The sequence below is a fragment of the Pristiophorus japonicus genome, chromosome 31 (genome assembly GCF_044704955.1).
Source record: "Pristiophorus japonicus isolate sPriJap1 chromosome 31, sPriJap1.hap1, whole genome shotgun sequence".
NCBI lineage: Eukaryota > Metazoa > Chordata > Chondrichthyes > Pristiophoridae > Pristiophorus > Pristiophorus japonicus.
Genome location: NC_092007.1, coordinates 3,428,131 through 3,442,227, shown reverse-complemented (window position 1 = coordinate 3,442,227; position 14,097 = coordinate 3,428,131). Strand labels below are relative to the sequence as shown.

Below are 14,097 nucleotides of genomic sequence, written 5' to 3'. Positions count from 1 at the left end.
GAGGGTGCGAGTCTGGGTGGGGTAGAGGAACAAAGGGATCTTGGAGTACAAATACACACATCGCTAAAAGTTGTGACACAGGTTAGCAAGGCCATCAAAAAACAAGTACTAGGATTATTTCTCGAGGGATAGAATTGAAAAGTAGAGAATTTATACTAAACCTGTATTGAACCTTGGTTAGACCACACTTTGCGTACTGTGTACAGATCTGGTCGCCATATTATAAAAAGAATATAGAGGCACTGCATTTAGGGTCAGGGTTAGGGTTAGAGGGCGCAGAGACGATTTACAAGGATGATACCAGAAATGCGCGGGTATACTTATCAGAAAAGGATGAACAGGCTGGGTCTCTATTCTCTTAAAAAAAAGAAGGATGAGGGGTGATCTAATAGAGGTCTTTAAAATTATGAAAGGTTTTGATAAAGTGGATACAGAATGTTTCCACTTGTGGGGAAAAGCACAACTAGGGGCCATCATCATAAGATAGTCACCAAAAAATCCAATGGGGAATTCAGAAGAAACTTCTTTGCCCAGAGAGGGGTGAGAATGTGGAACTCGCTCCCACAGGGAGGGGTTGAGGCGAATAGTATCGATGCATTTAAGTGGAGGCTGGACAAGTATATGAGGGAAAAGGGAATAGAGGGTTATGCTGATAGATTTAGATGAGGAAAGACGGGAGGAGGCTCGAGTGGAGCATAAACGCCGGCATGGACTGGTTGGGCTGACTTGCTTGTTTCTGGGCTGAATATCCTGTGTAATTAATGGGATTAGGAAAGGGGTAATATAGGTTGAAAGATATGAATGACACAATGCAGCTGAGGGATTTGACGACAGTGATGCATAGATCATTTAAGGAATGAAAATCAGATTTTGGGCAACATAGCCCGTGGAATAGAACACAGATCTGAAGTGGTGTTTCTGGAAGTGTAATTTGTCTTGGGCAATAGCACATGTACGCATTGTAAAGAGTGCTGCAGATTTGCTGCCACACATTTTGATTTAAGGCCCAAAATAAATCCCCCCCCCCCACCCTCTGAGGTTGTGCAGAGCGCTAAGGTATTGTGTATAATTCTGTTGATTTTGTTATAACACAGTTGTTCTTGCATTGGAAAGAAAATGATAAAGGACATCCTGATTGATAGCTGGGATTCGGCACCCGGCCTAGAAATTCGTCTGGGGCCTGTCCGTCTGAGACAAATTTCTAGGCCCTAAATTGTGATTTAGTGATATTTGTTTCTTTTCTAAATTCATTCACGGGATGTGCGGGTGGCTGGCGTTTATTGCCCATCCCTAATTGGCCTTGAAAAGGTGGTGGTACTGAGCCACCATCTTCCCAACTGAGTGGCTCGCTGGGCAATTTCAGAGGGGCAGTTTAGAGTCAACCACATTGCTGTGGCTCTGGAGTCACATATAGGCCAGAACAGGTAAGGGCAGCAGATTCCCTAGGCCCCAGGGACATTAGTGAACCAGCTGGGTTTTTATGACAATCCGGTAGTTTCATAGTCACCATTAGTAATACCAGCCTTTTATTCCAGATTTATTTAACCGAATTTAAATTCCCCAGCTGCTGTGACAGTGGTGTGACTTGAACTCTCGTCTATAACCTCTGGATTATGTCCAGGCCTCTGGATTACTAATGCAGTAACGTTAGCAATATGCGACCATTCCCGTTTAAAATGGGTCCAACGAGATCCAATCGCGAAGACCAAGATCTTGCGCCCAATCAATTCCTGATAATTGGGTGAGATCATTATTCAGAGGTAACTCCGACTGGCTAAACCAGATGTTGGGATCGCTGCATATGTGAATGTGGGACTTAACGCCTGTTTTGGGCCCCCGTTGCAGAAATTGGGTATCACAGATCAATGCAGGTACAGGGTCTGCTCCTACCCGGATTCTTCAGCAACTGCTGTGGCCTAACAACAGTAGGTAACATTTACTTTTAATAAATTATGGGTGCAAAATTGCCCCTTTGGTGCTGATGGGGTGCTAATTTTTTTATCGTCCCCGGGATTTTGCGGATTTGTGCCATGTGGGGGTGTACACGCCGATGATGTCATCGCCCTGCATGCCAACGCACTGACCCCTTTGTGACACGCGGTGGAAACTGCCCCATGGGACGCGAGGCTGGCGTGGGGTGCTGCCAAAACCTAAAGGGGAGGGCCTTGTGCAGTCGGCTCGACAGTGGCGGACGCTGGTCCAGCCGGGCCACCAACAGGCAGCCAGGTACCGCCTCTTGGGTGGCAGGCCACTGGCCTGAACTGAAACCCTCCCACGTGGCTCAGTGGGAGCCACAAAAGCAGAGGGCAGAGTTCGCAGTGGCCCTCCCTTTTAAAAGAAAAGAATACTTGCATTTATATAGCACCTTTCACGGCCACCGGGCGTCTCAAAGCAATTTACAGCCAATGAAGTACTTTTGGAGTGTGGTCATTGTTGTAATGTGGTAAACGCGGCAGCCAATTTGGCACAGCAAGCTCCCACACACAGCAGTGTGATAATGATCAGATAATCTGTTTTTTTGTTATGTTAATTGAGGGATAATTATTGGCCTGGACACCAGGGAGAACTCCCCTGCTCATCTTTGAAATAGTGCCATGGGATCTTTTGCATCCACTTGAGGGGACAGATGGGGCCTCGGTTAAACAGCTCATCTGAAAGAGAGCATCTCCAACAGTGCAGCACTCCCTCACTACTCCAGGAGTGCCAGCCTTCATTTTTGTGCTGAAGTCTCCTGGAGCGGGACTGGAACTCACAACCTTTTGATTCAGAGGCATGAATGTGCTGCTCACTGAGCAACAGCTGACACTGGTCCAGGTAGCAAAGCTGTAAATATTTAGAATAGAGAAGCGTAAGCTCCATTGATCTCAATAATGCATAGAGAACCCAGACGTGAAAAACATCAATACATAGTCAAACCGTGGGAAAGAAAATCTACTCTTACACTTAGATGAGGAATGATTAAAACAGCAGTTTAGATGTAAATAATTCACACAAAGGGCCAAGTTTAAATTTGGATATGGTGTAAAATAGGTGACGTCGAATTGGCCATCGATTATTGTTTTCCAATGGCTTCAGTAGAGAGGATGTTTCCACTGATAGGGGAGATTAGAACTAGGGGGAAAAATCTTAGAATAAGGGGCCGCCCATTTAAAACTGAGATGAGGAGGAATTTCTTCTCTCAGCGGTTTATAAATCTGTGAAATTCGCTGCCCCAGAGAGCTGTGGAAGCTGGGACATTGAATAAATTTAAGACGGAGATAGACAGTTTCTTAACCGACAAGGGAATAAGGGGATGTGGGGAGCGGGCAGCGAAGTGGACCTGAGTCCATGATTGGATCAGCCATGATCGTATTGAATGGCGGAGCAGGCTCGAGGGACCATATCGCCTACTCCTGCTCCTATTTCTTATGTTCTTATGTTCTTATGATAATCATGTGTGGGATATAATGGGCAGTCTATTTGACACTAGCCACTTTGCATTATCGCTCAAAGTTGGAATTGTCATTGAAGGTGGTGAGTGATTGGACTGGAGCTTCAAGGGAAAGAGTAGGGTTGATTACAACAGCAAGTCGAAGAGGGTTCGATAAATGCCTGAATCAAAAACAGTGCTCGAGGACCTTCGGAGACATGACAGGACATGGTTGGTGAAACCTTCATCTTCAATGAGTGCGTAAAATGGACAGTATTGGATTGACCGCCGGATACACCCAACACCCAATTTTCCCTGACTTTAACAGGAAGGAAAATCGTTAGTGGCGTATAACCGGCGGGAGATTCAATGCTGCCGTTTGGCGTCCCAACCGAAGTTGAAAGGTCTGACTGACAATTTTTCAGACTCTGAGACACATCAATTGTGGTCATTTCTGGCACTGTACATTTCTCAGTTCCTTTGTGTTAACATTTTCATTATTATCCTCCGCTCCTTTTCTTTAAGGTGCTGACCGATATAAGATTTGTTTCTATAATTTTGTATTATCATATCATTAGTCACAATTTTATTTTACGACTAAGAAATAGCAATCATGTGAAACTGCATCTTGCATGATTACAACAAAAACTTGTATTTATATGACGCCTTGGTAAATACGTCCCAAGGCACTTCACCAGAATATTAAAAGACAAAAAATTGACATCGAGACACATAGAGGAATTAGGACAGGTGACAAAAAGCTTGGACAAAGAGGTAGGTTTTAAGATTGTCTTAAAGGAGGAAAGAGATAGGGAGGCAGAGAGGTTTAGGGAGGGAATTCCAAAGCTAAGGGCCCAGGCAACAGAAGGCATGGCCACCAATGATTGAGCGATTATAATCAGGGATGCTCAAGAGGGCAGAATTGGAGGAGCGCAGCCATCTTGGGGGGTTATGGGGGCTGCAGGAGATTACAGAGATGGGGAGGGGCGAGGAGGGATTGGAAAACAAGGATGAGAATTTTGAAATCGAGGCGTTGCTTAACTGGGAACCAATGTATGTCAGCGAGCACAGGGGGTGGGGGGTGAGTGGGACTTGGTGCGAGTTAGCACACGGGGCAGTGAGCACAGTGGGTGATGGGTGAGCGGGACTCGGTGCGAGTTAGGACACAGGGCGGTGAGCACAGAGGGTGATGGGTGAGCGGGACTCGGTGCGAGTTAGGACATGGGGCAGTGAGCACAGGGGGTGATGGGTGAGCGGGACTTAGTGCGAGTTAGGACACGGGGCAACCGAGTTTTGGATGGTCTCAAGTTTACATAGGGTAGAATGTGGGAGGCTGGCTAGGAGTGCGATGCAATAGTCAAGTCTAGAGGTAACAAAGGCACGGATGAGGGTTTCAGCAGTGGATGAGCTGAGGCAGGGCGGAGATGTACGATGTTACAGAGGTGGAAATAGGCAGTCTTAGTTATGCCGTGGATATGTGCTTGATTGGTCACTTTTATCCCCTTCATCTCTCTCTCTGCGTTAATTTCTCTTGGCATCCAATCTAATCTGAACAATTAAAACTCTATTTTACACCTGAAAACAGAACTGTCAAAAGTACAGTTATGTAATTACTGACGTGTTGATAATATGCACTGATTGTGGTACTAATGTGCTGGATATCTTCTATTGCAATCTTAGAATATATAGAATTAATTCCTTACCGACTTCAGTGATTAGTTTTGTTGAGATGGCATACATTTTAGTGCGATTGTTATAAGCCTTACAGGTGTAATTCCCAAAGTCACCCGTGGTAATGTTGAAAATGACCAGCTCTTGACTTCCCCACTGAAGAGAGATTCCATTTAACAGCCATTCAAATGCTGCAGGTGGAACTGAATCGGCAGAGCACTTAAAAGCAACATTTGATCCACGAATATAGGCTTCTTTCTCTTCTTCAATGATTAGTTGAGGTGCATCCGGTCCATCTAGAATGAGGTAAATTACTATTATGGTTAATGGAACACATACGAGATCAAGCTAAGCAACTAATGATGTCAGAATGGTGAGAAGAAAAATTGCTTACTATTATCCAATCGCTACAAGTAAACTGTTGACTTCAGGAAAAGATCTAGCTCCTGGTCATAAGTGGTGCTAATATTTTTTTTCACCAAATAGAACAGAAAATATTTGGTCAAAATGAAGAATGATTCCATCTCCAGGATATACTTACTTTGGAGGCAGTTCAGAGAAGGTTCACTACATTGATTCCGGGGATGAGGGGGTTGACTTATGAGGAAAGGTTGAGTAGGTTGGGCCTCTACTCATTGGAATTCAGAAGAATGAAAGGTGATCGTATCGAAACGTATACGATTATGAGGGGGCTTGACAAGGTGGATGCAGAGAGGATGTTTCCACTGATGGGGAGACTAGAACTAGGGGGCATAATCTTAGAATAAGGGGCCGCCCATTTAAAACTGAGATGTGGAGGAATTTCTTCTCTCAGACGGTCGTAAATCTGTGGAATTCACTGCCTCAGAGAGCTGTGGAAGCTGGGTCATTGAATAAATTTACGACAGAGATAGACAGTTTCTTAACCGATAAGCGAATAAAGGGTTATGGGAAATGGGCAGGGAAGTAGACCTGAGTCCATGATCGGATCAGCCATGATCGTGTTAGATGGCGGAGCAGGCTCGAGGGGCAGGATGGCCTACTGCTCCTATTTCGTATGTTCTTACGAGGTTCCCTCAGAGTATATTATTTTATCATTCAGGAAGGGACGTGGAGTATTGTGTACAGTTTTGTTTTCCTCACCTTAGGAAGGATATACTTGCCACAGAGGGAGTGCAATGATGGTTCACCAGACTGATTCCTGAGATGGGGTGGGATTGTCCTATGAGCAGAGATTGAGTAGACTAGGGCTATATTTCCTAGAGTTTAGAAGAATGAGAGGTGATCAAATTGAAACATATAACATTCTTAAGGTGCTTGACAGGGTCGATGCAGGGAGGATGTTTCCCCTGGCTGGGAGTCTAGAACTAGGGAGTCACCGTCTCAGAATAAGACGTCGGCCATTTAGGACTGAGATGAGGAGAAATTGCTTCACTCAAAGGGTGGTGAATCTTTGGAATTCTCTATCCCAGAGGGCTGTGGATGCTCCGTCGTTGAGTCTATTCAAGACAGAGATAGATAGATTTTTGGATATTAAGGGAATCAAGGCATATAGGGATAATTCGGGAAGGTGGAGTTGAGGTAGGTGATCAGCCGTGATCTCATTGAATGGCGGAGCAGCCTCGAAGGGCAGAATGGGCTACTCCTGCTCCTATTTCTTGGCCCAGAAATCCCGGTTTCTCCTTCCCGCAGGCATTCGACTGGATTCTAGAAAAAAGAAGTGCACCTACCTGAAGCTGCTGTGCCCACGCGAGATCCCGGTCCGGAGGCCTCTCCTAAATGCACGTTGCAGCGCGTGCACATCGGGATGTGCGCATGCCTGGAGCTGGAGTCACATGGCTCTGGGCAGCCAAACAGGTACAGTATATTCTCATTCATAGTAATAGGAGTTTCGTAAGTCCGAAACTGCTATTAATATGAATGAGAAACACCCTCAAACACCCAAACACTAAATAAAACATTTAAAAAAAACACCTCACATAAATACACTATAGAAATTAAAGTTGATAGAAATGTTTTTGAAAAAAAATATTTGCCGATCTTTTTAAATAGTTTTAATTACGGTTAAAATAAAATTACCTGAGTGGGCAGGGTTTTTTTTAAATTTTATTGTAATATGTTTTTGATATGTTTTTAAACTCTTACACTGGTAAAAGGCGGCTAGACCCCCACTTTCACCAGGCGCAAGAGTTTTAAGGACATTCGCAGGGCAAGAGATGGACAAATAGCCCAGTCTCTGCCATGGGAATGTCCTTCTCCCGGAGATGTGTGTGTCATGTATTCAACCAGCATTGTAACCCATGTACAAACTGACCTAAGTTGTACACTGTGAGAACAATGCACTAGGTGGGAGACACTCCTAACCGGGACCTTCAGGTATAAAAGGGGAAGCTCCACCCACCTTCATCACTTAAGGAATAAAGGACAGGTCACAGACTGACCTTCTCTCAAGCATGGGCCTCGTGTGAATTTATACTGTGTAGTAAGGACGTATCAATGGCGACAAGAAACTGGGATTTAAACCACGCGAGCATGGCCACTAGCAGAACAGACGAGAGGTACTGTGTTAAGGAATGGTTGGGACAGAGATTCAACATTGTTAAAGCAGCACACAGTTCTCCAAGCAGACAAGGGCAATCGGGCATGCCCCAACATATATTCGAACTCAGAGGGGGAGTTCGACAGAGACAATGGCAAGCTGAACGGCGATTCACGCCATTGCAAGGGACAATGCGGCCAGTAATGGGGCCATCAACACCTGTTAATGGCGCATTCAAGGACAGTCACAGGGGCAGTCAGGGACGATCGACTGGCAAGGGACCTTTGGTTTCAAACAACAGCTCATGTTGGAGGCATGGAGGCACACACTCAGCCGGAGTTTGCAGAGTTGAGCAAAATACCTGCAGAAATTGCAGAAGTGAACGCTGGGGGAAATCGCTGGAAGCTGAAGTTCAGCGAGTTCATGTGGAGCACGTATACAGTTCATACACCAGGACGCCACCGATAATGATGAAAGTGCTCCTCAATGGCAGCCCAGTATCAATGGAGCTATACACGGGGGCCAGCCAGTCCCTGATGGGTATCAAACAGTTTGAAAAGTTGTGGCTGTCCAAGGCCAGGAGGCCAAAATTATCGCCGATTTACGCACAGCTACAAACTTACACAAAGCAGATCATTCCAATGCTAGGCAGCGCCACAGTAGTCGTGACCCACAAAGATTCGGAGAACAAGTTGCCACTCTGGATTGTCCCAGGGGACGGTCCCACACCACTGGGGAGGAGTTGGCTTGCTGTCATGAACTGGAAATGGGGCGATGTCAATGCAATTTCCTCTGTGGAGCGAGTATCATGCTCACAGGTCATGGACAAATTTGACTCATTATTTCAACCCGGCATCAGCACTTTCATGGGGGGCCAAGGTAGTGATTCACATAAACCCGGACGCCAGGCCAGTACATCACAAGGCCAGAGCGGTGCCGTACGTGATGCGGGAAAAGATAAAAGGTGAATTGGACCGCCTGCTGAGATGCAGGCCTCCCAGTAACATGACCTATTAAAACTTGTCTGATTGTCTTTTGGGTTCAAAGAGGAACTTCCCGAAGCTTTATTTTCCCTTTTCTAAATGGACCTCAGTTTTATTCTCTTTTCACTCCTCCAGTAGTTCGCCTGTGTGGAAGGTGGGTAATTGGGTTGGCGATATGTAAGAAATCATGAATCAAAAGAATTTGCGAATTAGAAAAGAAATAATGATTCCACAAAAGCAGTGAGTATGCCGGCTAAGCGGTACGTGAAGCACACAGGAATGTTCCAACCACGTCAGGTGTTCGAGTTGCTCACACAGCCAAGGACATTACGAGGTCAGAACAAAACAACAGACCTTCAAGTAACATAGAAACATAGAAAATAGGTGCAGGAGCAGGCCATTCAGCCCTTCTAGCCTGCACCGCCATTCAATGAGTTCATGGCTGAACATGAAACTTCAGTACCCCCTGATAAGGGGATTAGCAAGAAACCTTGGGGTAAACAAGCTGTCTTTGAGAGAGTAACAAGACATTCAGACAGAGATAAGGAGAAAAATTACCCCATTAGGCTAGGAGGTGGTTGCCATCGGTGATTGGACAATTCAAAAAAGTGAAAAGGATAAAAAAAATGATTGACATGAGGTATCCACTAGCCCACTGACATAAGGTTTATAAACGGGAAGCCCAAAGGGTCAGACGGGCAGAGCTTGCTCTGAGGGGGGATCTCATGCTGGCTTTGGCTGAATATTTTGCTCAAGTTCAAAGCTCGGGGTGGAAGTCATGCTGGCTTTGGCCCAACACCTCCACCAGCTCGGGAGACGACCATAGAGAAGAGACGCAGGCCGCAGGGGTCCGAGACCACCATTCAGCCTCAACGTCCGTCTGCCCATCCATCCATTCCGTTCCAGGGCCGGGTCCAGGATGGGTTGTCATCATCATCATCATAGGCAGGCCCTCGAAGCGAGGATGACTTGCTTCCACGCCAAAAAGGGATGAGGTCACAGGTGTTTCAATGAAGGACCTAATATTCCAGGTCCAGAACTACATCGTGAAGGGTGGAAGATGCCTGTGCTTGGATTTTTTGTTTAAAAGTGTGGTGGCCATTGCACACCAGCCACCACACAGGCTTGACAGAGTTAGGTCTTGGTCCAGTGGCAAGGATTACCCAAGAATAACTGGAGACCAGCTCTGTTGACAGACCGAACATGCGCACATGTCGCAGTGTGGGCTGGGCCCGTGCTGCCCCTGGGCCTTCGCCTCTTCTGGGCCCCAGACTCACGCCTCTCCTGGGCCCCGGTCACTTCCCTCTACGGACTCTTGCCGCTCCGTCGCCCTTCTGCTGTGGCTGCCCGCACTGCAACCAGCGACCTGGCTTCGCAGCCATTGCCCTCCTGCAGCAGCACGCGCTGCTCCCCGCAGTGGTATGTCGCTGCACGCTGCTCCCTCCAATGGCCCCGGTCTGCTGGTTGTCTTGCAGGCCGGGACCGTGCCAATTTCCTGGCCGGGCTGCCGCAGGCTGCTCCCTCCAATGACTCGGCCCGGAAAGGATGGGTTGCATGCTATGTCTATCCTGATTGGGTATTATATCCGATTATATTTAAAACTGCCGCTCCTTAATAACACGCCATGTCACTCTCAAGACCCTTTGGGCAATCTGGGTCTGACCTGTGATGCAAATCTTACAGATAGATGAAGGTGAGGATGTGCCTAAACTATACCACATGGTTCTACTCGTCCTTCTTTCATTGTGTGTCCAGTTGTTCACTAATAAAAGGCAAGTTTAGTTGCAAAAGTCAGTTTCTGTGGATAACCTCCAACCAGATTTGCGGTGAGATCGGCTGAAGTCACTGGAAAGATCAAGCGGTGCGTAAAGCGGGAGGTGGATCCACGACCCCTCCGCAGTAGAACTGGAAATTCATCCGCTGTGTGCTTGAGTTAAATGAACCAATGGATGGTCTCCAGGAGGTAAGATGCAAAGGGCACGGAGTATAAAAGCAGGGAAGTCTAGCTCCAGCTATACAGAGTATTGGTGAGGCCACACCTGGAGTACTGCGTGCAGTTTTGGTTTCCTTATTTACGAAAGGATACACTTGCTTTGGAGGCAGTTCAGAGAAGGTTCACCCGGTTGATTCCGGGGATGAGGGGGTTGATTTATGAGGAAAGGTTGAGTAGGTTGGGCCTCTACTCATTGAAATTCAGAAGGAGGAGGTGATCGTATCGAAACGTATCAGATTATGAGGGGGCTTGACAAGGTGGATGCAGCGGGGATGTTTCCACTGATGGGGGAGACAAGAACTAGAGGGCATGATCTTAGAATAAGGGGCCGCCCATTTAAAACTGAGATGAGGAGAAATTTCCTTTCTCAGAGGGTTGTAAATCTGTGGAATTCTCTGCCCCAGAGAGCTGTGGAGGCTGGGTCATTGAATAAATTTAAGACAGAGATTGACAGATTTTTGAGCGATAAGGGTGTGAAGGGTTATGGGGAGCGGGCGGGGAAGTGGAGCTGAGTCCATGATCAGACCAGCCATGATCGTATTGAATGGCGGAGCAGGCTCGAGGGGCCGAATGGCCGACTCCTGCTCCTGTTTCTTATGTTCTTATGTTATTATGGGACCTGTAATGTCAAGCATCGTGGGGGCGAAAGTCAGCTGCTTAACATCGCCCTTTAGCGCCTGGGTGGGGTGGGGGTGGGTGCTAATAGGTTAGCGACCGGGCACAATGAATTAAGTGGTGCCCACGAACTTTAGTGCTGGCTTAGCGCTGGCACTTACAATTGCCGCCTGGGCATCAAGCGCCTGGCAGATTGTGACGCGATAAGCTGCACGGGGCCCCGTTACCGCCCCAGGTGTGAAATTGCCCGCCCCCTGCCGGCAATCACCCACGGCAGGAAGAGGAGCCGCTGTGAACTCGGCTAGCCGCTGAGGGAGCACTAATTAAAGGAATTGGATTTCAGGTAGGCCGACCCTTTATTATTTGCACCAGTCTGCCGCCGGCTGACAATTTTCGATGTTTCATGGCTGCACGATGTCCAAGCCCTGCGCTCGCTGAGAGCGTCTGGGGCTGTAGCGGCAGTCGATGCAGGTCGCCTGGCAATGCCGAAATGCTGAGAAGTAAGTTGTGCACCGTCTTTGGCCCTTACCTCCGATGCCGGTAGCGTTACACTGCACATTGCTCAGCGCTGTGCCGTTACTGCCCTGCTCTCGCACTTTCGTGCCCCGAGAGGTGTGGTCAGCGCACGATTGAGAACCCCACTTCCCGTTGGAGCACTGAAGCTGAATTCCCCGGCACGAGACAATATGGCGGCAGTTTTACTAGTTTTCAAAAGTTATCGCCCCAAACGGGGCGCCACGGAATTTCTGGCCCCGTGACCTTGCTTTCGAAACAGCCCTCCCGCTTGGTCATTTTTAGAACACATTAACAGTTAGGGGTAATGACTTCGAAAGAGCAGTTTAGTGGTTTGTTTCAGTGCAAATAATGCTCGCGATTAACGGGAACATATTCAACCCGCCTCTTGGGTTAAAAACTGGCATTTTGAACCGTTCAGCAGTTGCCAAATTTTCATTACCATTGAGCTCAAATTGTACAACACTCTAATAATGGGATTTTCTTAACTTGGAAGAAATATTTCAATAAATGAACTTAGCAAAAGAACAATGTCTGAAAACACAATCCCTCCATCATTGCACTTACAGGAAATGTTGAGTGGAAAGGGATCGCTTGTTTCGTTATTCCTATCGCCCCATGCCTGGCAACTGTAATTGCCTGAATCAGATCTATTCAGTGCTGTTATAGACATTGTCACATTGTCCACCGATACCATTATCCTCTCGTTATTCTGAATAAACTGGTCAGCCTTAAACCAGTAAAGGAATTTTACATCACCAGTGACATTACAAGTCATGGTCACTCTGTCCTTGTCTTCGATAGGGTATAAAACATCCGTAGTAATTCTTGGCTTGGAAACCGGTTCTGGAAAAGAAAGGCACATGATTATTTTGTATGGTTGCAAAGTCATTAATTATTGTTATTATAATAAAAAGTACATTGGCACTTCAGAAGGTCAGAAGGTTGTGGGTTCAAGTCCCATTCCAGGCCCTTGAGAAAATAAATCTCGGCTGACACTCCTGGTGCAGTACTGAGGGAGCGCTGCACTATGGGATGGTCAGTACTGAGGGAGCGCCGCACTGTCAGAGGTGCAGTACTGAGGGAGCGGCGCACTGTCGGAGGGGCGGTACTGAGGGAGCGCTGCACTATGGGACGGTCAGTACTGAGGGAGCGCCGCACTGTCGGAGGGGCGGTACTGAGGGAGCACCGCACTGCTGGAGGGGTGGTACTGAGGGAGCGCCGCACTGCTGGAGGGGCGGTACTGAGGGAGCGTTGCACTGTGGGATGGTCAGTACTGAGGGAGCGTTGCACTGTCAGAGGTTCCATATTTCGGATGAGACATTAACCTGAGGCCTGGTCTACTTTTTGTACTTTGGCTTCAGGGCATCATCATCATAGGCCGTCCCTCCAACGGGGATGACTTGCTTCCACACCAAAAGGGATGAGCTCACAGATGTTTCAATGGAGGACCTGATGTTCCAGTCCTAAACTCCAGGGGTGGAAGATGCCTGTGTGTGAATTTTCTAAATGTGTGGTGACCGTTGCACATCAGCCACCATATGGGCTTGACAGAGCTAGGCCTTTATCCCATGGCAAGGGTTAATCAGGACGACTGGAGACCTGCTCTGCTGCATGGACCTAGTGCGCACACACATCGCAGTGTGATAAGATCAGCCATGATCTTATTAAATGGCCGAGCAGGCGCGAGGGGCCAAATGGCCTACTCCTGCTCCTATTTCTTATGTTCTTACATTAAATGCATGCAAACCAGTGTTAAGGCACTGTGGCTTGAGGGCAACGCATTGGCAACTAGCTAAGCTTATTTTCTCACCTATGACATCGATTCCTTTTGTTACGTTGGTGTATTGTCTGGTCATATTGTTGAAGGCCTGACACGTGTAATTGCCGCTGTGCTCAAGGCCAATGTTAGCAATGATCATCTCGCGACATTGTTGCTGCAGTGGTTGACCTCTGAAAAACCACTCGAATTCAGGAGGTGGAACTGACTGCACTGAACACGTGAAAGTGACATTTGATCCCAAAGTAATGCCTCGTTTGTCTGGATCAATGGACATTTGAGGCTCTTCCGGTCCATCTATAATAATGGGTCAAGCATATATATTATCTATATATTAGAATGAATGCCAATGTAAAGAAATGATGGCACAACTAACGCTGTACTAATGAAACACACATAATCTTATAAGCAAGAACATGATTTCTCGAAACATGTGAATTAAACTGTATGTTTGAAATGTGAGGCACTTTCACCAGTTTTCGACTTTACAATAAGTCAGGCAGATTAATCAGAATTACTGACATATTTCACTTTCATTGTGAATATTCACAGCAATTTATGGATTTCTAATCTTGGGAGTTTCCTGGATGGACGACGCCTCGCTTTTTTTGTCTG

The 14,097-nt window shown here is 47.0% G+C and overlaps 1 protein-coding gene across 2 annotated transcripts in view; it reads right to left on the bottom strand.

The window, feature by feature from the left end:
* LOC139240311 (cell adhesion molecule CEACAM5-like) overlaps positions 1-14,097 on the bottom strand; it is a 57,399-nt gene that overhangs the window by 19,787 nt on the left and 23,515 nt on the right. For both annotated transcript variants that reach the window (XM_070868778.1, XM_070868779.1), the window contains exons 4-6: positions 13,516-13,779; positions 12,270-12,548; positions 5,113-5,376 (exon numbers count right to left, since the gene is read on the bottom strand). In XM_070868778.1, the coding sequence (XP_070724879.1) occupies positions 5,113-5,376; positions 12,270-12,548; positions 13,516-13,779 (807 nt within the window). The remainder of the gene's footprint in view (positions 1-5,112; positions 5,377-12,269; positions 12,549-13,515; positions 13,780-14,097) is intronic.